At 52.2% G+C, this 27,988-nt stretch overlaps 12 protein-coding genes across 12 annotated transcripts; 5 read left to right on the top strand and 7 right to left on the bottom strand.

Moving 5' to 3' along the window:
* The first annotated feature begins 1,403 nt into the window (after positions 1 to 1,403).
* Positions 1,404 to 3,202, top strand: CC84DRAFT_1157553 (Cloroperoxidase). The gene is made up of 5 exons (XM_018177017.1): positions 1,404 to 1,956; positions 2,008 to 2,449; positions 2,486 to 2,603; positions 2,660 to 2,757; positions 2,810 to 3,202. The coding sequence occupies exons 1-5, from the start codon at positions 1,644 to 1,646 to the stop codon at positions 3,087 to 3,089; spliced, it is 1,251 nt and encodes a 416-aa protein (XP_018029853.1). The 5' UTR covers positions 1,404 to 1,643; the 3' UTR covers positions 3,090 to 3,202.
* Positions 3,203 to 3,891: 689 nt separating this feature from the next.
* On the bottom strand, positions 3,892 to 5,236 carry CC84DRAFT_1131443 (Diaminopimelate epimerase-like protein; the record flags this gene model as incomplete). The annotated part of the gene is made up of 2 exons (XM_018175898.1): positions 4,986 to 5,236; positions 3,892 to 4,869 (listed from the first exon to the last, which is right to left on the bottom strand). Coding segments are annotated over exons 1-2 (1,176 nt in total), but the record flags the coding sequence as incomplete, so codon positions are not given.
* Positions 5,237 to 5,951: 715 nt separating this feature from the next.
* On the bottom strand, positions 5,952 to 8,557 carry CC84DRAFT_1223148 (uncharacterized protein; the record flags this gene model as incomplete). The annotated part of the gene is made up of 6 exons (XM_018183465.1): positions 5,952 to 6,190; positions 6,249 to 6,426; positions 7,255 to 7,685; positions 7,792 to 8,172; positions 8,238 to 8,406; positions 8,462 to 8,557. The coding sequence occupies 6 exons, from the start codon at positions 8,555 to 8,557 to the stop codon at positions 5,952 to 5,954; spliced, it is 1,494 nt and encodes a 497-aa protein (XP_018029851.1).
* Positions 8,558 to 9,833: 1,276 nt separating this feature from the next.
* CC84DRAFT_1131439 (TPR-like protein) lies at positions 9,834 to 12,050 on the bottom strand. Its single transcript, XM_018175897.1, has 3 exons — positions 11,864 to 12,050; positions 11,133 to 11,814; positions 9,834 to 11,086 (listed from the first exon to the last, which is right to left on the bottom strand). The coding sequence occupies exons 1-3, from the start codon at positions 11,962 to 11,964 to the stop codon at positions 9,932 to 9,934; spliced, it is 1,938 nt and encodes a 645-aa protein (XP_018029850.1). The 5' UTR covers positions 11,965 to 12,050; the 3' UTR covers positions 9,834 to 9,931.
* Positions 12,051 to 12,160: 110 nt separating this feature from the next.
* CC84DRAFT_1157545 (terpenoid synthase) lies at positions 12,161 to 13,739 on the top strand. Its single transcript, XM_018177016.1, has 2 exons — positions 12,161 to 12,347; positions 12,401 to 13,739. The coding sequence occupies exons 1-2, from the start codon at positions 12,234 to 12,236 to the stop codon at positions 13,328 to 13,330; spliced, it is 1,044 nt and encodes a 347-aa protein (XP_018029849.1). The 5' UTR covers positions 12,161 to 12,233; the 3' UTR covers positions 13,331 to 13,739.
* A 69-nt stretch (positions 13,740 to 13,808) lies between these two features.
* Positions 13,809 to 15,716, top strand: CC84DRAFT_1157544 (cobW-domain-containing protein). The gene is made up of 4 exons (XM_018177015.1): positions 13,809 to 13,900; positions 13,972 to 14,381; positions 14,439 to 14,888; positions 14,942 to 15,716. Exons 1-4 carry the CDS (start codon positions 13,820 to 13,822, stop codon positions 15,636 to 15,638), a joined length of 1,638 nt encoding a protein of 545 aa, XP_018029848.1. The 5' UTR covers positions 13,809 to 13,819; the 3' UTR covers positions 15,639 to 15,716.
* A 1,103-nt stretch (positions 15,717 to 16,819) lies between these two features.
* Positions 16,820 to 17,446, top strand: CC84DRAFT_1157540 (uncharacterized protein). Its single transcript, XM_018177014.1, has 2 exons — positions 16,820 to 17,132; positions 17,193 to 17,446. Exons 1-2 carry the CDS (start codon positions 16,851 to 16,853, stop codon positions 17,355 to 17,357), a joined length of 447 nt encoding a protein of 148 aa, XP_018029847.1. The 5' UTR covers positions 16,820 to 16,850; the 3' UTR covers positions 17,358 to 17,446.
* Positions 17,447 to 18,345: 899 nt separating this feature from the next.
* Positions 18,346 to 19,872, bottom strand: CC84DRAFT_1233008 (kinase-like protein). Its single transcript, XM_018183780.1, has 2 exons — positions 19,667 to 19,872; positions 18,346 to 19,609 (listed from the first exon to the last, which is right to left on the bottom strand). The coding sequence occupies exons 1-2, from the start codon at positions 19,779 to 19,781 to the stop codon at positions 18,510 to 18,512; spliced, it is 1,215 nt and encodes a 404-aa protein (XP_018029846.1). The 5' UTR covers positions 19,782 to 19,872; the 3' UTR covers positions 18,346 to 18,509.
* Positions 19,873 to 20,412: 540 nt separating this feature from the next.
* CC84DRAFT_1169582 (DUF924-domain-containing protein) lies at positions 20,413 to 21,298 on the bottom strand. The gene has a single exon (XM_018179695.1). The coding sequence runs from the start codon at positions 21,161 to 21,163 to the stop codon at positions 20,582 to 20,584; it is 582 nt and encodes a 193-aa protein (XP_018029845.1). The 5' UTR covers positions 21,164 to 21,298; the 3' UTR covers positions 20,413 to 20,581.
* A 229-nt stretch (positions 21,299 to 21,527) lies between these two features.
* On the bottom strand, positions 21,528 to 22,775 carry CC84DRAFT_1181586 (uncharacterized protein; the record flags this gene model as incomplete). Its single annotated transcript, XM_018180564.1, has 1 exon — positions 21,528 to 22,775. One exon carries the CDS (start codon positions 22,773 to 22,775, stop codon positions 21,528 to 21,530), a length of 1,248 nt encoding a protein of 415 aa, XP_018029844.1.
* A 1,055-nt stretch (positions 22,776 to 23,830) lies between these two features.
* On the top strand, positions 23,831 to 25,537 carry CC84DRAFT_1191362 (glucose transporter; the record flags this gene model as incomplete). The annotated part of the gene is made up of 4 exons (XM_018181177.1): positions 23,831 to 24,633; positions 24,726 to 25,229; positions 25,291 to 25,421; positions 25,491 to 25,537. 4 exons carry the CDS (start codon positions 23,831 to 23,833, stop codon positions 25,535 to 25,537), a joined length of 1,485 nt encoding a protein of 494 aa, XP_018029843.1.
* A 181-nt stretch (positions 25,538 to 25,718) lies between these two features.
* On the bottom strand, positions 25,719 to 27,303 carry CC84DRAFT_1157534 (MFS general substrate transporter). The gene is made up of 3 exons (XM_018177013.1): positions 26,440 to 27,303; positions 26,341 to 26,391; positions 25,719 to 26,293 (listed from the first exon to the last, which is right to left on the bottom strand). The coding sequence occupies exons 1-3, from the start codon at positions 27,199 to 27,201 to the stop codon at positions 25,775 to 25,777; spliced, it is 1,332 nt and encodes a 443-aa protein (XP_018029842.1). The 5' UTR covers positions 27,202 to 27,303; the 3' UTR covers positions 25,719 to 25,774.
* Positions 27,304 to 27,988: the final 685 nt, after the last annotated feature.

The following is a 27,988-nucleotide window of genomic DNA, read 5'->3' as shown; positions in this document are numbered from 1 at the left end:
TTGGAGAACTGGTTCAGTTTGAATCTATGGGCTATCAGTTAAGAGGTACGTGAGTAAAGCCATTATACCGTTGCGTATCGCGCACAAATTCTGCATAGCAGATTTGGCGTGATCGCAGCTGCTGACACATGAAATGCGGCAAGTATTAGACTATCTAGGTACAGGAAACTTCAGCGTCTTTCTAACTGAATCTAGGTCTTGCAGCACATACACGGAAGACCTGGCACTCGTGAAAACTTCTGCAATTTCCGTAGCAGATTTTCCTTACACTATTACGTAGAGTCTCAAAGCTTTATTGAATACGAATACACGTTCCATGTTAATAGCCTGCTCGAAAAGACTTTATAGGTGGTATAAATGGAGACCTGTACGGCTCAACAGGGATCGAAATTACCCTCAGTTTCTGGCCAATTGTAATTACGATGGATAATGCCATGTGCTCTTGTAGGTTTTATTGTGACAATGGTCAGATTATTAATAGCCGTGAAAGGGATTGAGTTGTAGAAGAAGTCCCTGCACGAGCCTCGATCATGCTGCGCTGCAGGTGGAAGTGAGCGTCTATGATGGTGATCCTGAGCAAAGTCGCCTTTACTATTGTGGCAATAAAACAAGGGCGTCGCATCACCGACCAGTGTTTTCTTCACACGCTTCACACTCTGCTACGCTTACTGTTTTGCATGTGAGGAGCACTTGAAGAAAGATCAGATGATCGTTCTATGCGCCACTTCAAGGTTTCGATTTTGGGGCGGTAGGATGAATGAGCAAACGCTGAGGCTCCTTGGCCGCATCAGAGAGGCGGGGTTATCACCTTAGACCTACGAAGACATGTTGAGGTTCCACAAACTACGGCTGGTGGCGCAAAGTACGGCGTCACTGGCGTCTTGCTGACGCTGTGGCCATCGTAGTCAGGCGTGAACTTGGAGGCAGAACAGCGTGTACAAGATGAGGTTTGTAGGGGTCCTAGTTATGCTTGAGTTTGGCACCTGCCCTTCGGGAGTTTAGATTCTTTTGACCCGGCTATCGATTCGTAGAGCATGATACTATACAAACCATCGCCACTTCTGCTTAAGGACTCTATCCAATCGCAAAATCCGGGAGAGCTGAACAGACCGAGGCACTTCTCCATAATTCCACTTCAGCCATCGTGGGGAAAACATGGCGTCGAATGTAGCGTTGTCAACTACTACCCAAGGGTATCGTGATCTACGATTGTTAGATCACACATCGCGAAAATGACGTCGAATCCATGGAAGATGTCCCAAAAAGGAGTGACAGGAGGTCCGAAAGGCCAAATCGGGTTGTAGTCTGCTCGTGTTAGATATTTGGAACTAGTCTGTCCAATCAGAGGGTTGCTGATTAGGGCCGGAAGACCGTGCTTCCGTCAGCTAATTTGGAGATCGACAGCGGGGAGTTTACCATCAAGGTTGATGCCGAGGAACTTTTTTATGTTGTGAGATGGGTGCCTTGCCTGTTTAGGCAGTGTCGATGTCGTGTATGGTGTAAGACGGCGATGTTGTTGGCCCAACATACCCCTCCCGATGCTCTAGTACCACGGCAAGTAGCGGCAACATATCTGCGAGCAACGATATAAGTGAAAGCGCACGGCCACGACCGAATGCTCAGGTCGATCGTACTCCATCAATATGCGCTTACAATCCAGTCTTCCCTCATTTTTGGTATGCTTTGCGCCGTTGGCGAGCGCCTTCCCAACTGCGGTACTTGAAGCCGCAGCCCACGACCCGTCCATCTTGAAGCGTGCTGCGGAAATCGCGAAGCTACTTGAGAACCGACAGGCTGGTGCAGATGCCGCAACTGGAATCTTCGAGCCGGTGAACACATTCAATGCTCAAGCACAGTATATCAATGTGACAAAGGGCTCGGGACACGAGTACGTGGCTCCCGGGCCGAATGATCTCAGAGGCCCATGCCCTGGTCTGAATGCCTTTGCGAACCACAGTGAGTACTCTTCAGGGCAACTTTATTGATTCCACACTGATGTCTTCCAAGATTTCCTCCCCCATAATGGGTACGCCTCCGTCACACAATACATCGATGCCACAACGAAGGTTGTTGGCATGGGTCCATTACTGTCGATCTTTTTGTCTGCTCTGGGCGGAGCCATCGATGGCGATATACTGAACTGGAGTATGGGTGGCACGCCGTCTCTTGCTCAGGGCGGCGTCACTGGCGTCTTGGGAAATGGACTAATTGGGTCGCACAACAAGTATGAGGGTGATGCTTCTCCCACTAGACCTGATTTGTACCAGTCAGGGAACAACTACAAGACTGTTACTTCGCAGTTCCAGGAATTGATCGACTACTCACCTGGAGGTGAGGTTACGCTGGACTCACTCACTTCGTTCCGATCACACCGGTTTGATACTCAGATTTCCCAGAACCCAAGATTCTTCAATGGCCCATTCTCGGGAGTGCTTGTGCAACCTGCTGCGTACACATTCATCTACCGCTTCATGGCCAACCACAGTGCCGAACACCCTGCAGGCCAGCTGTCATACGACGTTATCCAATCGTGGTTCGGTGTGCAAGGTTCGAATAAGAATTATAACGCCGTCCAGGGAACCGAGCGCATCCCTGAGAACTGGGTACGTTGGGTGGATACTGTTGCGAATAAACACAATCATGCTAACCTTTCGAATAGTACCGCCGCGCGATCGAGTACCCGTATGATACCGAATACTTCCTTGCGGACGCATTAAACGCGGCTGCTCTTCATCCCAAGTTTCTCGACATTGGCGGGTTAGTTACTTGGCTCTTTCGTCTCCATATTCTAATACTGACTTGATGACAGCAACACGGGAACCACTGACTCCTTCGTCGGTGTGGATGTTGCCGACCTGACCGGCGGCGTCTTCAACTCCGCAAACCTGCTGCAAGGGAACAACTTCGCATGCTTCGTGTACCAGCTGTCTGCCCAAGCGAAGCCTGACGCGGTCCTCGGTGTGTTGGATCAGTTGACGAACGCTGTAGGTAGCATTATTGGCAAGCTTGGCTGCCCGCAGTTGCAAGCCATCGATAACGAGCAGCTGAAGCAGTTCCCTGGTTACTCCCAGAAGCCAGTTTATGGATAGTATGATTGCATGATGACTCGGACGTATGTAGAGGATGTCGTCCAGGAGGGAGACGCTGCTCAGACGCATCTGAGCATCTCTCGGGTTTAGGTAATGACTCTTAAGTTGTTTATAGCCAGCAAAATAATGCATGACCAGTTCGAGAGTCTAGATCGGTCTTGACGACGCTAACGACATACAATGTAGACGTGTGAGGCGGAAGCAGGTATGGGTCCAGAATACCGGCAAAGACCTCAACGAAGTTGCAGATTGAGTAGATGTGCTTGTTCAGGTTCTCCTCACGATCGTGGCGCGGCCCGATGCACAAGTGGGGAGGGTGCGCACGGAGCTCCACGAGTCAAATCGTGGGGAATCAAATCCGTGTATGCAAGGTCGCCATGTCGACAAACTCCGTACGGAGAATCTTGCCACTCCTAGCATGTATTGTTCGCAATCTCCTAGGTATTCGCGTACCTATGGTATGCTAGCAATGCTAAATCCGATGCTGAAAACAAAAGATGCCAAGAGTTACATCAGCTGTTTCCAGGCCAAACTCACCTGCGCACCGGGAAAGGCCAACACTTGGTTCTTGGTTGCTGGGATCGAGCTGTTCCTGAACGCACATACGTGAATCTGAATCAGGAAGCGTACCCCGCATCAACGCTCCCCAACTCAACACGATCACACTTAGGAAAATCATTCGTGAACAACGACTGGCCTTGGACTAAGAAAAGTCCGCTTGCATCTGTGATGCAAAACAGCCCAGAAGTACTTGACAGCATGTTGACAGACATGATTTTTGAATGCACTACAAGTTGTTGAAGAGGAAACCACCTCTCCCGAACGGATCTTCAGTTTCCGAGACGTAAGTACTCGATCCGACGTAGAAGGCCTGGCCTGACACCCTTACGCACACCGGTTGTGCGAGCATTGTCTCTTCGTCGTACAACTCAGGAATAGTTTCCAAGACCGTGCCCACGAACCCGCCTTGCCCGTTTGACGCGTTCGATACCAAGGAATGATAAGTCCATGATTCCCCGAGAGCCAAGTCACCAGTAGCGAAAGCGAAAGCTACCCTTGCGGCAGTTGCACTACCAGTCGGCGAGCGATCAATCTGCTGATCCGCGAAGTAGCAGAGCCCAGTCTCTGCACCTTTCGAATTTCCGATTGGTTTGCCCAAACTCTTGTCTACTACAATGAGGGTATAAACCGAGCTGAGATCGTTGTGTTCAGGGTGGGTGATATACTTTTGGTACTGATGTTCGCGATTGACAATGCTCTTCAGATTGCGAGTCGCGAAGGTCAACGCTGAATGATCAAGCGGCTGCCTCAAATTGTCGAACCCCAGCTCTTCTACTGAAACAAGACATGTGAACGCCCCACCGTAGCAGAACGAAACTTTGACATGTCCCCGTTGCCCCAGTTCCGGCCAGACATCGGCGTCAGGGACATCCACTCTGATATCTTTGCCCGTGGCGAAAGATGGAACATTCACAAACGTCACCGGACGCGTTGGATCAGATTGAGTTCCGTCTTCGGTGGTGGGAACAGTTATTCGGACGAGTCCACACGGAGCATGGAGATTGACAACAGCCGTCTTTGTGTGAGGATCATGTTGCACATCTTTTCGACGTGGGAAGACACTGAGATCCTGTGTATCAACAAGCAACCGGCCGAGGGCAATAGTTGCATGTCCACACATCGTGCTATAACCTTCATTGGTCAGGAAAAGAACTCCTACGTGTGCTTCACCAGACTTAGTGAGCTCCGTCTCTTTTATCAATATAGCCCCGTACATGTCCTATAGTACGGGGGAAAAGTCATTATGAGTCAAGACCGCATGGTGTATATATCTCAGATATGCGAGAAAGGTCTTTCCTTCCCCACACATCCACTTTGTACAGGTGCTTTGCTTACTGCATGGCCGGCAGGCTCCAACATCAACCGCTTGCGTATGTGGTCGTGCTTTGCCCTGGCTTCGACCCGTTGCTCCAACAGCGTGCCGCTAAGATCGGGGTAGCCGGAGATGATGATACGAGTAGGCTCGCCAGTAGTGTGCATGTTGACGCACGTGATGGGTGTATCCCCAACATGTGCTGTGTTGACGGCGTCCATGGTCGGATTGTTTTGGCGCAACGTTCAATACAGGAGGGAAGGCTTCCAATAATACCATAGGTTCCTTGGTACCTATGGAAGTTGAGCAGTTTGCCAATCCAGCTTTTACTAATGGCCTCTTACCAATCGCTCTTATGCCACGCTAGCTGAAGCGGCCGTAGAGATCAACCTTGATTCAGTCAAGCGCACTTGCACCCCGCAGAGCGATATCGCACCACCCACGGTGCATCCTCCTATCTTGCTCATTTCCAGCTACTGTACTCATAATGCCGCTAATTAGGGTTAGCGCATAAACCTATGAACTGAGTAGCTGAGGGCTCCCACGTAGCCACTAACGCTGGACTAGTCCGGTCTTTGCCAATATACTAGCGAGAATAATAGCTGGAAAGAACGAAAGTATTGCTGTAGTTGGATCTCGCGCGATGCCACAGCCTACTGCGACGCTATTATTTGGCCAAAGGGCAACCTTGTTCACTCACAACATGAACAATGGACCTTATTGCATGTTCCCCTCGTTAAGTAAGAGCCTATAAGGCCTGATATATTCCATATATAAGCCACCTCAAGGTCAGTTCAGCAAACATCACCAAAGCACTATCCTGGCATCACATCACACGACGACCAGACTCACAGCAAGATTCTCTACACCCTACCTCCACCTCCGAAGCGTCCCAGTCTGTACCACCGCCACGCCTTCACGCGCCTCAACCTCAAAACAGAAAACATGGATCTCTCGTCTTTCACGGGATTCCATCGCGGGAGCGAGACCTATTTGAACACTCGGCGTAACCGTAGTCCGGCAGGCCGGATTCCCTCGTACTCATCCGTGTTCTCGTTCTCGTTCTCGTCTTCGTTTATTTCAACCGTGTCCTCGGTTCCTTCGATCAACGCCCGCGCCAGCTCAGAGACGGTGTCGTCGCTCTTTCCAGCGACTTCCAACGCAAGCCCAGATCCGTTCTTGCCCAGCAGCAAGGAGAAGAAGGTACGTTTCGCCCATCCGGTTGTCACTGCCGTTTCCGAGCCCAAGGTCGACCAAAAGAAGGTACGCTTCGCCATGCCACTGACCAATATTCCTCTGCGTAGTAAAGAGGAGCGTGAGGGCTTGCGCTTGCCAGGTACGTGCTATGGCACCAACACCGGAAAGATCTGCGATGATGCGCAGAGGAACTACAAGGGGATATTCATGTGCGACCATAACGAATCGGAGGAGTATGTGGAGTCCTCCGATGGACACATTCCCAGCCTAACGGTAGTCGTGAGCAAGGGTGGCGTGCGTGGGATTAGCGAATCACTGAGCGCGGCGAATGGTATGGTCATGCTGACAAGCAAGCTGACGGAAACTTCATACTGTATCACAGGTTGCTTGATGCTATATGGGGATCCAAAACTTGGAATTACATGCCGGATAGTGATAGGCTTGATGGAAATCTTGTGCCACTTGGGAAGAACGGAAATGCAAGATGGGCTAGTGGCACGAGTAGACGGTGCGACGAGTCTGTGGAACTAGTTGCGCAAGGAGATCGGGGAGCGGTTCTTTGTTCCAATGACCAGCAGATCTGGGATGTGGGGATTCCGAGAGGTATAGGTGACGAACCTCTGTGGTAAGTATGAGGGGGCACCCACGGACGCTTCCCTATTGTCTTCCACGGCTCCGGGATCTGCACATGTCTCCCGCAACCTTATGCACGGCCAAAACACATATATTGAACAGATCGAAAGCCCCAACGATACAAAATATAAATTTAGAGATCAAACGAAACGCCATTTTGGAACCAGACATGACAATTATGCATACAGAGCGTGCGTACAAATCCCAATCCATTGTAGTAAAACAAGAAATACATGTACTGCGATGCCCAGTGGTATATAGCGTCCTTGTGTCCAGATCGGAACCCCCGAAATAACCCGAACCCATTACAAGTGCCGTCCAACGCCAATCCCAAACCAAGCATACCTAAGTCCTCGAACTCGTCCTCCACCCCCCAGAACTCTCCATCGTACTTCCTGTCGCTAACGTACTCGGCATGGTACTTTGCATCGTACTCCCCTCCGCCACTGTACTGCTCCTCACCGTGCTCTCCACCGCCCCCATTTCCCCCCACTCGGCGCCACTCCCCCCAACACTCGCCATCTCCTCAACACTCTGGCCCCCTTCTACCGTCGTACTTTTGACCACCATCCTCCTTCTCCTCGCACCCAAACCCAACCCCCTGATATCAATCTCCCCACGCCGCATCCCCTCCTCCCTCCGATTAGCAACAACAAACAGCATCCGAAACGACCCAATGCACGCGACAACGATGGCGATGTTGGCTTCCGCGGCACTCCAGACGAGCACCCACGGTGAGTCCATCTGCTTTGTTACGCCGACGGTGGACAGCGCGGCGCGCACGATGGCGATGGTAATGGTGACGAGGACGAGGGAGAAGACGCCGCCGAGGGCGAGGGATTGGGCGCGGGGGATGCGGCTGCGCCAGAGGATGTTGAGGGGGATGGTCATGACTGGGGCGTGGCATGTTAGCGCGTCCTCTTTTCGAACTGCTTTCCACCTTTCATCCCGCATGAGAGAAAGCAAAATGGTCGATGCGTAAAACTGTGCAAAACTTACTCAGCACATCAGTCCCGACATCCAGCCCCACATTCACCTTTAGATTCACAAAGCTCATGCTCTGCTCGGCGGTGCAGTACGGCGTCATGATCTGCTCATACGTCCCAAAACTGCACATGTACGGGTAGGTCGCGAAAGTCGCCGCGTACGCCGCCATAGTGACCACCGCGACACTCCACCAGTGCCACTTGATCCCGGTGATGAGTCGCGGGCCGAGCCGGTAAAAGAATAGCAGGAAGGAGAGCTTCACGCTCCACAGTGACGTGTACATGAGCATGTAGCAGATGTTTGTGCCGTAAGAGTAGCGGCGGACGTAGTTGAGGAGGGAGGGGTTAAAAAGTGAGGGGTCGATGGGGCTGGAGGCGAGATTCATGGTCCAGTCTGTGGGTGTTAAAGTGTGGCTCGGGGACGCGGAGTGGTGGGAGGAAAAAGAAGGGAATACACACACATGGAGTCGACCATCCAGATAGCTACAGCGCCCATGGCGGCAGCGGAGAGCCATGCGAGTAGCGCGAAGAGGTCGTCTGCGAAGAAGCGGCCGAAGGTGCGCCAGCGGGTCCAGTAGCGGATGGGGAGGAAGATGAAAGAGAAGCCTATCATGGACCATATTACGGGCTGTGGGGAATTAGATGAGTCCACCCGAAGTATCGCGACCGTTGCAGTGACGTACGAGGAAGTCTTTTTGCTTCACGCGCATGGTGTTGAAGCCATACGCCCCCATGCCAGTATCTCCCCTTGCTACATCTCCATGGTACAGTCCTCCCATTACTGACTGAAATGAAAATGACGACGTGATGGGCGTCGGTTTCCCGGGACGCCTCGAATACGAGAAGTCGAAGATCACAAAAGTCAACAGCGGGTGTGTCCGTTCCCATGTCTAAAGGACGCCGCGTACCCGTCCGCGCGGAAGGTTATCTTCGACGCCATGGTATGGGAATCGCGCTACAACCATACAGAGACGTTGAATGGCCATCAACTTGCTGATATGGCGCACGTGCGTGATCCTTTGGGGCGCGCACAGACGGTCAGGTAAACCTCCTGAGCACGGGCGAAAACTTTAGTGTGGCGGGAATGGTACCCTTGGAATGCGGTGGGAATAAGTGCTGGCTGATCGGCGAAGTCGCAAGTTTGATCTGCGACCAGTTGGGCTGGTGGTACCCAGGACGGCAATCAGGATGACATCGCCGGCGGATGTGATGATGAGGTGGGACCAAGTGTTAGTTTTTCATTGTTCGATGCTCTCGTATACATGGGACAGTCCTCAATTAACGAACAATAGCTACTTTCGCGACAAGAGTGTATAGCGTGGGGTCCCCTTGAGTCCGCGGAGCAAAGCCGAAGGATTCAGCTCAATGCATAAACCGCTGCGAGGATATCGAGGGCCGGGATAAGCAGTCCCGGAGGATACCATAGAACTTCGATACAGAGCGCAGAGATATCGCTTTGCGCATGGATCAACGAGAATGGTATGCAGTGTGGAAAGCCAAGCGTGATGGGTTGAGCAACCATTCCCCTGAATCCGGCAGCGCTCTGTCAAGTGTCCGTAGTGACATAGCTGTTGTTGAACGGTGAGCATCCCGCGACGGAAAGCAAGGATATCCTGCAACTGAACAGCACAGATGTCTGAACCTGACCTGCCGTTCTAGGTGGACAGTCTGCGTTGCTTTTGCTGTGAGTCGTGCGAGTCCGCCTATTGTTCTCTTCGTTCCAGAGGTCAGTATCAACTACAAAAGTTCCGTCATGGCTAAACCTGGCGTGCTCAGCTCTATATGACTCTCGCCTTCCCCAATATTCACCCCAAGCCACGCAAGCACGAATCTGTAGAGAGGTGGGTCCGCCGTTTTGTGCCAAGTATCGCTTATCCCTGCAAAGCCATGTGGCTTTGGAATGGGTCACAGCGCATCAGCCACCAACACGCTCCAGCCCTGACCCCTTCCCCCACTCGGATTGGAAATCTCCGAGTGCAAAACCCTCCGCTGGACTCGACACGGGCAGGCTGTCCCAAAGGGAAGGTGATTGTGGGGGGCTAGCAATGAGTACGTGCGTATATGAAGTGAATCTATTTCAGAGGTTGAACATAACGGGTATCATACCTTGACGCCATTAACAGTACTTGCGCAGTCGCGATGCACCCACCCACTCAAGGTGTCTCCAACTCATTGTGCTTTCCTCTTTCCATCCTGGCGCGGATGTCTCTGACAAGCGCCTTCGCGTCCTCGACCTCTACCCCATCCTGGCACAGCTCGTTCGCGAGCTCCATGGCCCTCTGGTACACGCCGCGCATGTACTCCCAGCGCGCTAGCCACAGCCGCGCTTTGCTCGTCGTAGCCGTGACGCCGACGCCGCCACCCGCATCAGGATTTGACTCGTCATAGTCGGGTCCTTCCTCCTGCGCAAGAACAAGCTCCATGTATGCAGCGCACTCCTGCATGTCGTGAAGGCGCTCGTAAAGCAGCGCAATGTGATAGAGAACCTCGGGATCGAGGATTCCCCCACCAAGCGCAGACATGTCGCCAGAGCCGAAGGACGAGCCCGCCCCTGCGTCGTAGTACGATCCAGCTACCAAGGCGCGCTTGTACGCCCGGATGCCGTTTGTGATTTTCCCTACTTTGCCGAAACATTGCCCAACAGCCATCCACATCTTTGGATCGAATGGACGCAGAGCCGTGGCGCGCTGGTGGTAGAAGAGGGCATACGAGTGCATTTCCAGCAATTCATAGGTGTGGCCCAGGCCATACCAGGCGCGGTAGTCTTTGCGATTGACGTCTACAGCACGTCTGTACGAGTCGATAGCGGCGTGGGTGTTCTTCATTTCAACGAATTCGTGACCCATCAACGTCCATGCCGATAGAAAGCTTCTATCGAGGACCAGAGCTCGCCTGAAATACATGACAGCTTTCTCGTGGTCCGATTTGAGAGAGTAGTAGTTGCCAATCACACAGCAGGTTTCTGGCCGAAATTTGTCTGTGTTGGATGCGAGCTGAGCCAAGAATGCGAGTTTTGGTCGATTGCCCATGACATACAGGATGTTGGAGTAATTGTCGAGATGGTCAAGACGGTGCGGCTCAGCCAGCAGTATGTCGGAAAAAACCTTTTCTGCAGGCTCAAAGTCTTTGGTGTGGTAGTATAATAGCCCCCGTTGCGATTGCAGGAAAGCGGAGGTCGGGAATATGCTGAGTATGTTGGTCAGAGAATCATGGACCTGTTCGTCGGCACGATAGAGTTCCTGCGACGCGGTCACGTGGAAAATGAAGGCCATGAGATTCTGGGGCAGGCGCGGGACAATGTCGTCCAGCTGGCAAAGCTTAGCTCACATAGTGTCTGAGTTGCGTGGTGCTTACCTCTTCGGCGGTTCCCAGGAGGCTGGCGAGCTCCTGCCAGGCTGCCCAATTGAACGTGTAGTAGGTCACGCTCTGGATGAAGTAGTCCTTGGCGAGGCTCTCGTTCTTGCCCTTGGCCAAGACGACGCCGTACAAGTACTCGAGCCAGCCCTGCGGCTGCCTGCCACTTGACGGGAGATTGCTGAACCATTCCTCCAGCACCGTCGATATGCCCTGCAGTTCCTTGTTCACGACGCCGCCGTCGCGAGGGCCAAGGATGACCTCGCTGTCCTCGTTCACGCGCCGCTCGCCGGCAAGATACTTTGCATACAGCGCCAGGAACAGCGACTTTTGGCTGAGCGCGTGCACCCCCCCGCTGGAGCGCTGTGCCGTGGTGGGCGTGCCCTGCCTGGCCTTGCCTTTGGCTTGTGATTTGGCCGAGGGCGGCGACGTGCCGATGGCGGCGCCTTTGGGCAGGGCGCTGGGGAGGAAGACGGCGGCACAGCGGTCGTACTCACGGCAGTCGAAGAAGGCCTTGGCCAGGAGGTACTTGTGCGTCTCGCGGGCTTCGAGGCGCGCTTCGGTCGCGTCCCGGGGCACGGCGTTGGGCGTGCGCGGCGGCGCGTCCGACATGGGCGAGTCGACGTCGGTGAGGGCATCGTCGTCGTCCGACTCCGGGAACGAAACGAGGAGCTCTGCAGCCCTGGCGAGCATCAGCACAGTCACTGGCCATGGAGACAGGCCCGGCGTACCACTTCGCGGCCTGGTAGAGGCCGCGGTCGGAGCAGCACGTCACGGCATCCTGCAGCTGCGCCTTCAGCTGCGCCGTCTCGGCCTGCGACAGCGAGCCCATTGCGCAGTGCTTGTCGTCGCATGCGGCGTGCGTCTCAGGTGGTGTGAGCGCGGTATTGCACAAGTCGGGCGACGCGGACGCGTGTGGTGATGCTTGGCTTCCTGTTCGGCATGTGCCTGTTTAGGAAGTGGGGCAACAAACAACGCCGGGGCAGGAACAACCTTCGACCGCCCCCGCCAAATTTCCTCATCCCCTTGACCGCTCCCGCCCGCCTCTCCGCTCTGTCTCCGACTCCTTCCTGCGTTGCTGTAGAAATCCTTCTCGTCAAGATGCCGACTACCCTGAAAGAGTTCGAGAGCGTGTGGCCACGCATTGCGGCCGACGTTGCAGACCATGCCAAAAGTTACAAACTGCCCCAGCAGCCCCTTGATTGGTTCAAAGAGGTACTTGCACATGGTCCTGATCCCGAGACCCACTAGCTCACACGTGCCTCCAGTCCCTCGATTACAACACTGTGGGCGGGAAGTGCAACCGCGGCATGTCCGTCGTCGACACTGCGTCCATCTTGCTCAACAAGCCCCTTGACCCGTCATCCGAGGACTACTTCCAGGCTGCCCTCCTCGGATGGATGATTGAGCTCCTCCAGGCCTTCTTCCTCGTCTCCGACGACATCATGGATGCGTCCAAGACGCGCCGTGGGCAGCCCTGCTGGTACCTCAAGCCCGGTGTCGGCATGGTTGCCATCAACGATGCCTTCCTGCTCGAGTCCTCCATCTATGTTCTCCTAAAGAAGCACTTCCGCCAGCATAAGAACTACGTTGACATGGTGGAGCTCTTCCACGAAGTCAGCTTCCAGACCGAGCTTGGCCAGCAATGTGACCTGTTGACTGCCCCCGAGGACCACGTCGATCTCGACAACTTCAGCCTCGACAAGTTCTCCTTCATCGTCATCTTCAAGACCGCTTACTATTCATTCTACCTCCCTGTTGCCCTTGCTTTGTACTACATGGGCGCAGCTACCCCTAAGAATCTCCAAACCTCCTTGGATATCCTGATTCCTATGGGCGAGTATTTCCAGGCTCAGGATGACTACCTTGATGCGTTCGCCGACCCAGAGGTTCTCGGCAAGATTGGCACCGATATCCAAGACAACAAGTGCTCGTGGGTCATCAACCAAGCATTGAAGAAGGTCACCCCGGAGCAGCGAAAGGTGCTCGAGGAGAATTATGGCCGCAAGGATGCGCAAAAGGAGGCCAAGGTCAAGGAGCTCTACCAGGAGCTGAAGCTGGCCGAGTTCTACCAGCAGTGGGAGGAGGAGCGCGTGGCTGATTTGAAGGCCAAGATCGCCCAGGTGGACGAGAGCGAGGGCTTGAAGAAGGAGGTCTTTGAAGCGTTCCTCAAGAAAATTTACAAGCGCAGCAAATAGATGCAGCGCGTACCGCCATACGATACCCGAGCTGATTGATGATTCACGATAGAAGGCAGTAATCTACACATAGTAATACCGCAAACCTTGGCGACGTCAGAACTATTTCGTTCCTCAACGCCCGAACATAACAGCAATAATAGCCATCGATGTAGCGAAACCAGGAACAGGGGGTGCACCACCAGCGTATGGCGCGTAACGTCGGCAGCGCACACCATCTTGCCCGCCCTCCTAGCTCTACACTTTGGTCCATGAGACAAGTTGCAATTCTAGCAGGTATATCGCTGTGCGCTCTGCAGCATTTGCCGTCTGCTCCACCAATGGGCCGCGCTCATTTCCCGATGATGCGCGGTCACCATTGAGGTGCTCAATGGCCACACCACACATCGAGACCATATAAAATGTCGACTTCGAATATTAAACTCTTTGATGACCTTCTGCATTCTCTATCCTGTCGTGTATCAAATATTCACATACTTGGGAGGCAACATGGCTGCGTCGAAGCGGAAGGTGCTCAGGGTGGCGGAGAAGAAGAAGCCACTTCCTGTAACAGTGCTATCAGGCTTTCTTGTAAGTGAACAGGAGTACAAAGACCTTTGCATAAGAGATTTGGGAAGATTTGACTAACAGAACGGCAACAGGGAAGCGGGAAGACGACGTTGCTGCGGCACATTCTCCAGTCACCCGACCACGGTCTGCGTATTGCCGTTATAGTGAATGATATGGCAGCCGTGAACGTCGACGGCAACCTCATTGCCCGAGAATCTAATTCCTCGAAATCGAGGAGCGGCGAGCATCCCGCGCAGCGCGTCGTCAAAGAGAAAGTCATTCAGATGCAGAACGGTTGTATTTGTTGCACTTTGCGGGAGGATCTACTCACTGAGCTCGCGCGCCTGGCGTGGAGCGAGCAGAGCTTTGACCATGTGGTCATCGAAAGCTCTGGCATCAGCGAGCCGCAACAGGTTGCGGAGACATTCACGGCGGAGCTGACAGAAGCGATTGTGGACGCAGAAGGAATGGAAACGGAAGAGCGCGAGACTTTCTTGCAAGTGTGCGTCCCACAATCCCCTCACGCTCCCTCCACCAGCATTCCTCTAACCATGTGCAGCGCTAAAATCGGCGGCCTCAAGTCCATCGCCACCGTCGACACCATGGTCACGGTCGTCGACGCCTTCCGCTTTTTCGCAGAGTTCGACACCGCCGAGTTCCTGCAGGACCGCTTCGGCAAAGATGATGTCCCCGAGGAAGACCAGCGCACTATCTCCGACCTGTTCGCCGATCAGCTCGAGTTCGCTAACGTCATAATCGTCAACAAGGTCGACATGGTGGACCGCAAGACGCTGGGTCGTGTGCGTGCATACGTTAAGACGCTGAACCCTACGGCGAAAGTCATCGAGGCGAAGTATTCTAAAGTCAATGTCAAGGAGATCCTGAATACGGGGCGGTTCGACTTTGCAGAGGCGGTTGCGAGTCCTGGGTGGTTGAGGAGCTTGCATGAGATGACTGTGATGGATGTACATGGGAAGAAGCGCGTGGCGCCGAAGCCGGAGACACTCGAGTGAGTTCCACGTTGCATAAATTCGTTGGCACAGGTTGCTAATAGGTCATCAGATATGGCATCGGCAGCTTCGTGTACCGCGCTCGAAGACCCTTCGATCCGCTAAGGCTATACCGCGCATTGGAAGGCAAGTTTTTCCTGCTCCAGGATGAAGCCGACGAGAATGAGGATGAGGAAATGAGCGACGATGTAGACGAGGGCAGCAGCAACCTCGAGCACTCAGACAGCGCCAGCGAAGCCAGCGACGACCCTCCCGCCATAGACCCCAGCGAGATCCTCGCCAACAAAAAGGCCTGCTCGCTTTTCCAAGGCCTACACCGCAGCAAAGGCATCTTCTGGCTCGCGACGCGCCCCAGCCAGATGGGCTCGTGGAGCACCGCCGGTGCGATGCTAACACTTGGCTCTGAGATGCCATGGTTCTGCACCGTTTCTGAGGACCAGTGGATGGCTGACGAGCACACGCTGAAAAATATCAAATTGGATTTTGAAGGCGAATGGGGTGATCGCCGGCAGGAGCTCGTGCTTATCGGGGAGAAGCTGGACATGGAGGGGCTGACGAAGATGTTGGATGGTTGTTTGCTGAGTCGGGCGGAGATGCGCAAGTGGGAGGGCGTGATGCATGATAGCAAGCTGAGTGAGGAAGAGAAGGAAGAGAGGTTGCAGGACATCTGGGATGACAGCTATTGGGCCGAATGGGGACGGGCGGTAGATGAAGAGCATGACCATTCGGGGCATGACCACACGCACTGATGAGGGCAATGGAAGGATGCGCGTGCTATCGTTGTAGAAATCTTGAACTTGTGACGGCAAGTTTCTCTCCTGAGGTGCAAAGTTATATCGCCTGCTCGTCTTAAGGCAAGGTAGCGAAGCCGAACTACGAGTTCGAAATGCCTAAACTAGTGCGCCCCCAAGTCTACCCAGGGAGAACTATTACTATTACTACAGCAGTAAATCATACCGCACAGAGAGCAATCGTATGGTCAAACCCCGGCTTCCCGGAAGTAATATCTTCCGTACGTAACGATTTGCGCTCGATGCAGTCACAAATCAGGTAAAGATGGTCCTGCGATCTGCATGAACTCGGAAATTGAGTAAATCGATACTCTGGACTCAAAGTTTGGGAGTGCGTATACAAGCGGCGGTGCGCACAAATTTTACTAAAGTTGCTACGCCGCGTCTTTGTGCATTGTCTTCAGCGGACACGACGTGTATTTTCTGGGGGCGACTATGCAGAGGTGAATTGACGACAAGGCGTAGTTACAGCATTTGCTCTTCGGCAAGGAAGCACCTCACTGTAATCAGCTTATAAGATCTAACGCAGGGTAGCAACACCGTAACCCTGCAAGAAAGGGCGCAACTCCACCTCGGTCTGCAACGCCGACATCGCAAAACGCTCCCTCCACCTCCATGCTCGCCATCGTGAGATTTGTGCCTGACGTACATGTATGTTCCTGATCTCCACCTCAACAAGCCAGAAACCGCATGCAATTGGTGTTCCGCATGAAACGCAGGAATGTGACGAGTTTCGTGCGACCAATCGTACGACGGCCCCTTCGCTCTCATGGGCGCGTAACGCATAACGACGGCTGATTGGGCGTGCGGCACGACCAATGTCAACACCATTCACCACGCGTGACTCCACTTCTACCATCACCTGGCTGCAAAAGATGTCTAGGGATAGGCACGGCCGCGGTGTATGAGGCGGCATGAGGACCATAGCTGAGTGAGTAAATTTGGGGGCTTCGTTGCTACGCCTCATCGAATTACGGCCGACGGGACCACCGGGTGCGTGAACGACTGGCGAATGTTTCTGCGCCTCTATCACCGCGTGCCATCGTGACTCTTCGCCCGGGCCGTCCCGACCTGGTGGCCGCCCCAAGCTGTCTATAAAAGCCTAGTTCTCCCGCCTCTGCACATCAGCCCCCAGAAGCAAGCAAGTTGCAACTCGCCCAGGCATTCAGGATGCAATTCTCCTCTTTCGTCCTCGCTCTCTTCGGTTTCTTGAGCACCTTGGTCACAGCAAGCCAATGCACCGGCCATAAAGAAAACGCCGGCTACTGCACCGTCCTCACCTACGAAGACCGCACCACCCTCAACACCTCCCCGCCCTCAACATCCCAATGCGAACGATCCTGCAAGGACGTCCTTACTGATGCTGGAGACTGGATCGTGAGTTTTAATGGCAAGCCGGCGGGATACGTGCAGCACATGGTCAATTCAGACTGCAGCTTCAGCGTTGGGAGGGTAAGTCTCTTCTATCTCTTGTTACGGGTGACTGAAGGGGTACGGGCTCACTGCCACCAGGGAACGGGCGAGCCGAGTGATTACCAATTTTATATGGATAATCAAGACATTGTGGATATTATTGATGAGGTTAATGTGAGGTTCGGGGGAAAGCATGGCGGGAGGGTTTCGGCGCAGGGGACGATGAAGTGCCAGGGGAGGTTAGCGACGTGGTATGTAGATTGATCAGATGAACGAGTGTTCTCGTAGGCGGTATTGGATATTGGCAAGTTGGATACGTTGTCTCTTGTATCATATAAGAAGGAATCGGCTGGTATGATGACACGGCGCTCATGACCTAGTGAACTATGAGACCTAACTAACGGGACACTCTCAATATGTGCAAGAGAATCATTCATGACCTCATAAAATCTCAATCTTCATGTCGATGTTGTGGGAATTGGTCGACGCCTCCTTGTTCATCGATAAGCCTTCGTTTGCTGCGGGCAGTGCTGCCGTTTAGGTGGACTAGGCAGGCCAACGTTCTTTTCCAGGTACGATGGAAACTATTTTCCCTTATTCAACTCACTCAGTCCATTGGAATCACATTGACATTTATCGACCGCTTGTGGAACGTAGGTTTAGAAAATATATTGTTGTAGCTGTAGACGCATTCCAGCCTCTCCGCTACCTCCTTAGGACGAGATGGTGACAGATATGATGCAAAAGAGTGTGATACGATCCGAGAGGCTTTCCATGACAACGTCTAGACATGATGCAGGGGATCTCCGCATCCGGCTGCAAGTCGCGGGGCACACGTTCTAATGCTTCCTGTAATTTTGGACTGAGATTGAAAAAAACCAGCTCTTCAACTCGTTTGAATACTTCATTGATCTCTTCGGGGTGGGAAGGGTGGAACTCCACGAAGACAACGGCAGTATGCACGAGCTCTGTGATCACTTCGAAATCCTCTCGATGTTTGAATGACTCCGAGCGAGAAGGGTCCCCGGCCAAGTCAAGAAGGAACAGCAATGGCTTGATGATGAACTCCAAGAACGATCTATCATCTTCCCAGTACCAGTACAGAGCATCAAGAGTCTTGAGTAATCCGTGAGAAAGTCTTCTTTTCAGGTTGCGTTGCTACAATAGCACTCGCGCAAACTCCATCTGGAAATGTAGTTTGATGTTGGGACGCGGATTCTCTTCTGTAGAGATGTTGATCACGAATGAGGTGGTGAGGCTCAGCTCGTTACAGATATCTGCGTGCCACGAGGAGTAAGTCCCGTCATCATCTTGGATAATATGATCCATTATGGCGTTAACGACGAGGCGTAAAGCTTCGACGGTACTGCAATCTTTCGGTTGATTGATAATTTCCACGAGTTGAGACACGATTTCCTAGGCAGTTGCGAGGGCAGTTGTTAAGTGAGCATCGCCCAAGACTAGGGATGCCCGAAAATATAATTTTAGAGGCAATGCAATGGCACTCGCCCCAAGGTTCTCGCCGAGGATCTGGTGCCTATCTTGAAGAGGTTCTCGAAGTTCTTGGCACACGTTTAGCCTTTCGATCCTATGCTTGTACCATTCTTCAGTGATCGTATTGCGTGCCTCAATGACGTCGCGCTCCGGTGACCAGTTGCTTCGTCTGAGTATGCGTAAAATATGTGTCCATTGATGGTATGGCCTCGACTCATGATTTGGAGATAGTGGACCACAGTCGCATTGTGCTATGGGAAGCCAGTAAGTTTTGTAATCGAATGAGATGGCCCTAAATCTCCATGCCGCCACCAGGACATCTGCATGCGGCCTGTTCTTTGGTTGTTGCTCTAGCATGAAGCCACATAGAGACAGCAGTGCCCCATACCAAAACGGCATTTTGGGAGCGTTCTGATGGGTTACACGTTGCATATCTATTGAAACAGTATGTAAACGCTGTATCCACTGCTCTATCTTGTCGATTTTGTGGCAGTATGGCCCGCCTCGAAAATCGTGCCATTCTTTGAGCATTCCTTGTCTCGTGTACGCTGTCAACATCTCAAGGAAAACAGCACCTAAAGAGAAGATATCTTCTCTTCGCCCCGATCGCTTGCGAGAATCCCGCTCCGGTGAGCGGTAGGTACGAGTTCCAACGATCTCAGTTGAACCTGAGATGGTCGCTTCCTGGAACGTTTCGGAAATGCTAAAGTCAGTAAGATAGACAAATCCATCCAGCGTGAGGATATTTTGCGGTTTGATATCGCGGTGGCGGATCCCAGATTCGTGTATGTAGTACAGGGCATTAGTGAGACAGTAGAACCACTGAGCGAGACACTCCCTTCGTCCGGCGTCTTGTCCAACAGGCAGTTCGTCCAGGTCAGAGAGATAGGCTGCCAAATTCCCCTGTGCAACGGGTTCCATGATGATGGCATACATGTTCTTACACTGATAAGTTTCGATCAGCCGAACAATGTGCGGATGAACTAGTCCATTCGCGATCCTAACCTCTTCATGAATGCGTTCTAGCTCCATGTATCACGGAGTCCTCGATAGCATGAATAGTTTTCGAGCGTACACACTATTCTTTCGTTTGACAGAATCCACAGATGCTTGTCCTCCATGGCCGATTGGTTGTATATGTTGATAAGGAACATCCTCAGGCCTCGGATAGACTTTATGGGGTTGCCCTGGCATGATTTATGTTCGAAAGATCCTCTAAGAAGGTTCGATCTGGCACAGGACCGAGCCCGAAATCTAATTTACTCGATAGCACAACGCCTCAACCTTCGACGGTTGACCGATTGCGAGATGGAACCTTTCTCTTTGCATTTAACTCATAAGACCACCCACTTTTGACTTGCAGAGTTTGCTGTCGTTCGTTACAAATTGAGGGCCTACACTCACAGCTTCACGCACGATCAGGCGGAGACCTTCTTGGAATGGCAGCGACTCCCTTCACCCGATGCACAATGTCATGGGCAGACCTGTATATGCTTTTGTATTTTTAAAGATTGGGAACGCTTTGTATGTTGGTAATAAGCTGTGGTGACGTTTTGGAGAAGGAGAATGTGTTTGGTTGTATCGCGGCTGACGAGACGAGCTGTTGCCCCCGGGGCATTGCCCACCTCGGCAACCAATAGAAACCAGAGGCACCCCACAGCCACCGCCGCAAGGCTAAGTCCCCTAAGCACGGCGTGTACGGCTAATTTCATGGGCTAAACCTATGTGCAGCCTCATTGGGACATGTACACTCATTTGGCTATCAGTATGTATCACGGGTATAGAGCAATCTGCAATTTCGTTGATCACTTATACTTGAATAATCATCACCTCAACTAATACAGGTCAAGAGTCTAGATCGTTGCGGCAGCATAAGGCGACAGTGTTGCTTCGTGGTTGATGTAACGAAGTTACTGGTCCGCATGTAGACGCCACACGTATGCAAGAATTCAGAACCTCCTGGAGATCTGGACGATATATGAGCAGTAAGCGATCTAAAATTTGCGGTTCCTCAAAAATTCCTCCTCCTCCTTGGTGGTCTTTCTGCCCAGAATGGTGTTTCTGGACGGATATCTTCCAAATCTCTCCAGCTGTACTATGTGTCTCGGACAAGCTTCGATTGCCCCGTCCACCCATTCATGTTCTTCTTCGTTGGTGCATCTTGCTTTCAATGCTTCGAACAGACAACGTGCCGCGATCAATGAGATCAAGTTCTCGTCTTGCATGAGGGGCATATAGAATGCCGATGCCTTTGTGACGGAGACTTGTTTATCGAAGTCTTGAGCAATTGCTTTTGCGGCAACCTCGCGGGCCTTCACATCAGCGCTAAATGCTTCTGGCGTTCCACGAAAGAGGTTGCGGGAGAATTGGTCAAGTATCGCGACGAGGGCAACGCTGGACTCGGGATGGGAGGTCCAATCGTCCAGCTCACCGCAGCGGGCTTGTTTGACAAGATCGCCGAACTCGGACTTCATTTGAGCATCGAGGCCATCTGGTGCAATGATCCACTCGATTGGAGGTCGGTTGAACCAGAAGTCGCACACTCGATTGGCCTCGGGATATGGGGCCGTCGACATTTATTATATGTTATGCTGCTGGATATTGCGATGCTTGGGCAAGAATTGACATTCAACTCTGTTGCAATGTTGGTTGACTTTGGTGGTGGTGAGCCACATTAAAATGCAGGATGTGTCGGGATGGCTGCACCGCACTCGCTGGCTGATGTTTTGTAGGCGGGGTCGTCAGAAGGCAGATTCGTCAAGTTGCACTCGTGCGAGTAGCGGGTCAGGACGAACCTTTAGGGTACGGTTGCTCAGAGTCTGGGATTGCTATTGGCTCAGTAAGCGCCGCTGAAAATTGAGCATTGAGACACAACTGGAAGCCAAATGATCGCACTGAACACATTCTATTCCGTGATCTTCTTATTATAATAACCGCCCGCTACGTTGTATAACCAGACTGTGCTATAAGCCATAGAGGTGGGCAGTAGTTGGTTCTGCTGGGCCCAGGCCATTGAGGAACATCTAGTTGCGATATCCATCTTGGGTCAGTCGGGTCCTTCATCGAGCCGACGTTTCTAACAACCACCAGTACCAGCCATTCTTTGGCCTTCCCTGTAGACGAGGTTTCATTGGCCTTTTCTCTTTGGGGTTTCGCGGACTCCGTACTCAACCTAACATCTTTATCATGCAGTGCAATCGTTTGTTGCTCAATGCGTAGCCATGTCTTACACGATCGTATTGGACAATGGACTGTCTTGAACCGCAGCAGTTTCCGCACTTGAGATTTAGAAGCCACATTTCTCCCACACATGTGAGGGCACATCTTGATGTATTCGATTTGTTTTCCGTCCATGATGCGCGAAAGAACGGAGTCCACTTTACTCCCCACAGCAGATGCTGTTTTGTCGTCCATACGAGGTGCTTCACATAAGACCCATTCTCGACGTAGGAGAAAGTCTGTTGCTTCGATTGGCAATTGATTGTCATTCATGCGCCCGTAGTAATGGTTGTGCACACTTGCGGGTCCGAAGAAGACTCCTTTCTGGGCGTTGTCTGTTGGGCCAAGCTCCCGCCTCATATTTCTTAACGAATGGTACCATTCGACAGGACTACCGCGATATTGCTGTGATGGTTCACTTGGCCACCAATAGTCTCGCACAGGATTCCAGTATTGCAGTCCTCCAGCATGGAGTTTCTCCCATGTCTGACTTCCATAGCCGGGCCTAAAGAAATCGAGCTCCCCTTCGTGGCCTTTGCATAGTCGTTTATGAGACGGAACTTTGACTGGCGTGGAGAAGAAAAGTTTCGCTGGAAGCAATCGCATGCAAGCGATGCATACAAGGCGGCCTTTCGTTTCGGAACGGATCAAGCTGTACAGATGTCTCGATCGCAAGAAATAAGAGTATCGCTGCTGCATCACAGATTTCGCGGCTGGCTCGATGGTCGCGAGAGGATCGTCAAAGAAACAGCGAAAGCGCTGGCATGTTGCACGTAGTATCATGATTGAGATCGCATTGGACTTGTCGCATACAGTTGTGTATTCGAAGATTTCTCGAAGAAGTTCGGTGGGTAGATTGACAAGCTGGCTGTAGCTCATGTTTGCGACCGACGACTCAAGCGCCTTGAAATTGCACCACGCTTGGACCGATGTCTTGATCTTGTTTATTTGATTCTTTACAGGTTCCATGTTGTGCGCGTTGGAGCTAGACAGGTACTTTGCTCGCAGAGGATGGGTGTTTTTGCAAGATGGTGACGAGGAACGGCTGCCTACCTATGTGCTGCGCCCAGGAGGATGCAGTGCGCCGCCCTGAGCACTTCCGGCTAAAATTGATTGTGGACGGCACCTGATATCATGTCCATCACCACATCTTGTCGTATCTGAATGCTTTGTGTATTAATGCTTTATGTAAGTGCACCCGACATGGCTGTTTACTTTACAAAGAGATCGGGGAATATTCTCTATGAGGGTCTATGTTATCGGTGCTGTGCAAAAGACCGTCCCGACCCACTCTGGGCGCTTGTTAGGTATCAATAGCACCCTAGCGCTTAAGAGCACTATGCCTGAGACGGCGGAAGCTCGTAGAGTACGGAGGACCATCGGTAACACCCCCAAACTTGTCGTTATAAGCCTTGCAGCGCGCTGGGGAAGAAACCTATGGTATTGCACCGTCCAGGACTGCGGAAAAACATCGAAGGCAGCATGCACTTCGACAAGATATACGTATAGCGCCCTCAAAAGATACCCTCGCAGCTACGTCACCGCGTGCTTTCGTGCTGCCGTCTTGTCTCGTTCTTGGCAGCGTCATCCCCCATTCCAGCCTCGGTTTCTCCACATCTTCATCCCCACAACCCCGATCTGCTCCGCGGAACTTGATTTCTCCATCAATCGACCATGCTGCGAAACACTGGATCATGTTTGGCTTGTCGGTTTTAGCAACAACGGTGCAGAACCTCCCGATCTCTGTCGAATCGCGTTTTGAAGGGCACCATCGGAGTGGGACCGTATGATCGTGCAAGAGCCGCATAATGCAACGGTTGCCATGCACTGGCCTTGCAATGAATGTGACCATTGAGGCGACTTGTCCTGACTTGTCAATGAGGTGAGACGTCATGTCTACCTGGTTCGGAGTGGAGATCGTCGACATTGGCCTCCTCTATAAATCGGCACGAGAAGTCCATTGCACAGGGGCAGCTTTTCTTCCTGGTGGCCGGTCCTCTCTGGTCCCGATTTCCCTCGCCAGGATGTATCGTTTCAGCAACATCTACGTGCTGGCTGCCTTTGGCACCATCGGCGGCGCCTTGTTCGGATTCGATGTGTCCAGCATGTCAGCCTGGCTGGATACAGACCAATATCTCGAGTACTTCAACCATCCCAACTCGGATCTCCAGGGCGGCATCACCGCGTCCATGAGTGGTGGCTCATTTATTGGCGCCATTGCAGCAGGCTTTCTTGCAGACAAGCTCGGACGAAAGCAAGCTTTGCAGGTTGCATGCGCAGTGTTTGTTATCGGCTGCGCAGTCGTGTGTTCCTCACAGAACGTTGCCCAATTGATCGTCGGCCGCATGATTAACGGTTTTTCCATTGGCATCTGCTCCAGTCAGGTTTGCGTTTATCTGGCAGAACTAGCTCCCAGCAAGATCAGAGGAAGGATTGTCGGTATACAACAATGGTCGATCGAATGGGGTATCCTGATCATGTACCTGATCTGCTACGGATGCATCCAAGGGATTTCCGGTCCAGCAGCATTCCGCGTGGCTTGGGGGGTTCAGGGTATCCCAGCTATCATTCTCTTCTTTGCGCTGTTCCTATTTCCCGAGTCACCGAGATGGTTAGCCGGTCGTGAGCGATGGGAGGAAGTTCATCAAATCCTGGCTGAGCTGCACGGAAATGGGGACAGAAATGACCCAATTGTTCTTGCTGAATATGAAGAAGTGCGCGAGGCGCAGCGCATAGCAGCCGAATCCAAGGGCGTCGGCTTCTTCGAATTGTTCGGACCACGTATCTGGAAGAGGACGCTTGCCGGCACAAGCGTTCAAATGTGGCAGTACGTAATACCCTGGTTCGATGTCGCTATCTCTTCAAGATATAGACACCGTATCAATACTCATTTGCCTGAACTACGCTCACTGTTCTTAGGCAATTGCTTGGAGGGAATGTGGCCATGTACTATGTGGTCTACATCTTCCAGATGGCTGGTCTCTCTGGTAACACGAACCTCTACTCATCTGCCATCCAGTATGTCATCTTCCTAGTGACCACCGGCCTAATGCTTCCCTTCATCGACCGCATTGGCCGCCGACAACTTCTCATCGGAGGTGCACTTATCTGCATGTGCTTGCACTATAGCACAGCTGCAATCATGGCAACCTATGGCAACCCAGTCGGCAATGTCTTTGGCAACGAAAACCTCAAGCTGGAGATTACTGGTGCTCCCGGAAAAGCAGTCATCGCACTCTCTTACATCTTTACGGGCATCTACGGCCTGACCTGGGCACCAACAGGTTGGATCTACTGCAGCGAGGTATTCCCGCTCAAGTATCGTGCCAAAGGTGTCGGGCTTAGTGCTGCGACGAATTGGATATTCAACTTCGCCCTAGCTTACTTCTTACCACCCTCGTTCAAAAACATCACTTGGAAAACGTAAGTTTGTCGATAGCTCACATTCGCATTGAGCAAGCTAACTAACTCACCCGCGATACAGATACATAATCTTTGGCGTCTTTTGTACGGTGATGACGATTCACATATTCTTCACATATCCCGAAACGGCTAGGAAAACACTTGAAGAGATCGATGTTGTATTCGATAGCAAGATCCCTCCTTGGAGAACAAGTAAGGTGGAAGAGCGCGCGCTCGAGGCTCGTGCTCAGAGCATCAGCAAGCCTGAAACACTGCGTACAGACAGTAATGGTAAGGATAGTAGTGTGGATCGAAAAGAGGTTGCTTGAGATGGGATGGCGATCTCTGTCAGCAGCAATGTTAAGAGTCTCTGGAGAGTCCACAACTCATCCCAGTCATTGAAATCTGACTAGAGCTCGTCTCGCCTGACTGTTGTATCAACGTAGACGTTGAAAATCAAGTCTTAAGGAATCATGCACAGAACATGACGTATGAGATTGACATCAGAGTGCAATAATGGCCTGCGTGTTTGATTATCTGTAAGTGGGCATGGATGCAACCCTTATTTACTTAGCCACCTCCATCTGCTTCGCTTTTCTCTCATGCATAATGGCAGCAGCCCCAAAGCAGAAAAGTCCAAGAATGCCACAGGAGCCGGCAAGCACTTGCCCATACAAGTAGGTTCCGTTACCCACTTCTACTAAAGCTCCTCCTCCGGGTCCTCCAATCAAGCATCCAAAGCTGGACAAAGCGAACCCCATTCCCATACGTGTTCCGATCTTCTTCGGCTCCAATGTAAGATCTGCCAGAGTCGCGGGAAACATAGCTTGCAAAGCTGCAGCAAAGAGACCGTAGAGGACGGCAAAGGTATACATGCCTGCCACCGATCTTATTGCTATCCAGCAATAAAGAAGCAGAGCTGTCACGAAGCTGACGATCAAGCTGATTGTGAGAGGGCGGCAGTAATGGTCAGCAATATATGCCGGAATTAGGCGCCCAGGTATGCCTACCCCGTTGAGGACCAGGAGAAATGGTATTGATTCCTCTAGGGTAAGGCCCAGTGTTCTGCGCGCAAATGCGTTGATCTAAGAATTGTCAGATCGAGAATTTTGACTTGGAGCAACCGACTTACATAGAAGAAAGCGAACCAGAGGCCTGCAAAGCAAAAGACCGATCCTAAGATCTGTACTGGTTAGCGAAACTCGAGCAAAGTTATGACATGACGACATACGAAGAGATCGAACACCGCATCTTTCAGTTCTCTCGGCTCAAGCATCCTGACTGAGTCCTTCGGCGGCAGACGCTTCTTCAGCAGCCGTTCCGCGATCAACAACAGGCCCAGCGCCATGAACCCCAGAGTCCTGACAGCCCACCCGAAGCCAATGCGATCGATGAGCCTGTTCAACATTATGGGAATGACCAAGCCCCCAGTCCCCGATCCGCACAAAACAATGCTGATAGCAAAGCTCCGCTTCGTCGCGTCGAAGTACGTCGAGATGACCGAGATCATAGGCACGAACATGCAGCCATTGGCCAGCCCTATGCAGAACCCCTGCGCAAGGACAAACTGCCAATACTGCGTGCAGATGCTCGTCATAAAAATGCCCACTAGCCACAGCCCAATTCCCATGCGCAGCACCAATTTGAAGTGGCCGGTGTCTGAGGCGGCGCCAGATATCAACGGCGTCGAGAGGAGGAAGAACACCGTGAGCGCGCCGATCCACGAGATGTTGGACGGCGTGGAGAGACCAATGGATGTGTAGTGCGCCTGGAACATGCCGAACGACGTGATGAAGCCCCATGTGAAGAACGTGACGATATGTCCCCCTAAGACCTGCCGCCACGCGACCCATCCACCATTCGGAGGTGGCTCGATCGAAGATATCCGCGTAATATCGAATGCAGGAGGCGCGTCTTCCTTTTCCGAAAGACTCTTCTCCTCGTCGACGACGCTGAACTCTTCAGTCGACGGGTCCAACCCAATGGCCGCCATATCGTCCACGAGCCGTTCGAATGTTCAAAAGAGTAGGGTACGCAGCAGAAGGAGCGCACGGCAACCCCAGATTTTTTTCCCCAGGAAGGTCCCATTGTTGCTGAGTCACAGATGGTTTTCCGACGCTTAGTAGAAGCGCTTAGGGGTTGTTCCCGAAATTATGAGGTAATTCAAGCGGGAAAAGAGCGCACGCGCAGTTGCCGATAAGCCGAAGTACGTGGATCGGCAATTGTTCGCAGTGCTCGTATTTTGCACGTATCCGCGAGTACACAACACAGTGGCCGACAATTAAAAATGAGACTTCTTATCGCACACCATCCCAGTGACTACTCACGCTTGATTACCGAATTTTGGTTTGAAAGACATATGATGGAGTGAGTGGTGACAAGACCGTGTGCGCTCTGAAAAGTCCAGATTTTTGTCACCCACTGTGCAACCTAACCCAGATAAAACACTGCCCACCGCGGACCGGGCCATAGTACGCTTGAGCTTGAGAAGAGTGCAACGTGGGGTATTGCTAATTCATTTGATACAGAGTGTATAGGCGGAAGCCCATAGTCTTGCGAGATGTCAGAATGCAAAAACTTTTATTCCCGGGCATAGCATGATATTTCCGGTCCCAACGCCTCGCTGCCACCACTGTCCAACTTGGTCCTTCTCAAATCACCAGTATCCCTCCGGCCAGGGTAGACTTAGAGCAGCTTCCATAACAGGTATGACCGCCATGCATTTGTCCGTGATTACAAAAGGAAAACCCATACCATATTCGATCGATTCCTTCTTTAGA

This window comes from Paraphaeosphaeria sporulosa, assembly GCF_001642045.1.
Source record: "Paraphaeosphaeria sporulosa strain AP3s5-JAC2a unplaced genomic scaffold CC84scaffold_15, whole genome shotgun sequence".
Classification (NCBI taxonomy): domain Eukaryota; kingdom Fungi; phylum Ascomycota; class Dothideomycetes; order Pleosporales; family Didymosphaeriaceae; genus Paraphaeosphaeria; species Paraphaeosphaeria sporulosa.
The sequence above is the reverse complement of the archived record's forward strand: the minus strand, read 5'-3'. Positions and strand labels throughout refer to the sequence as shown.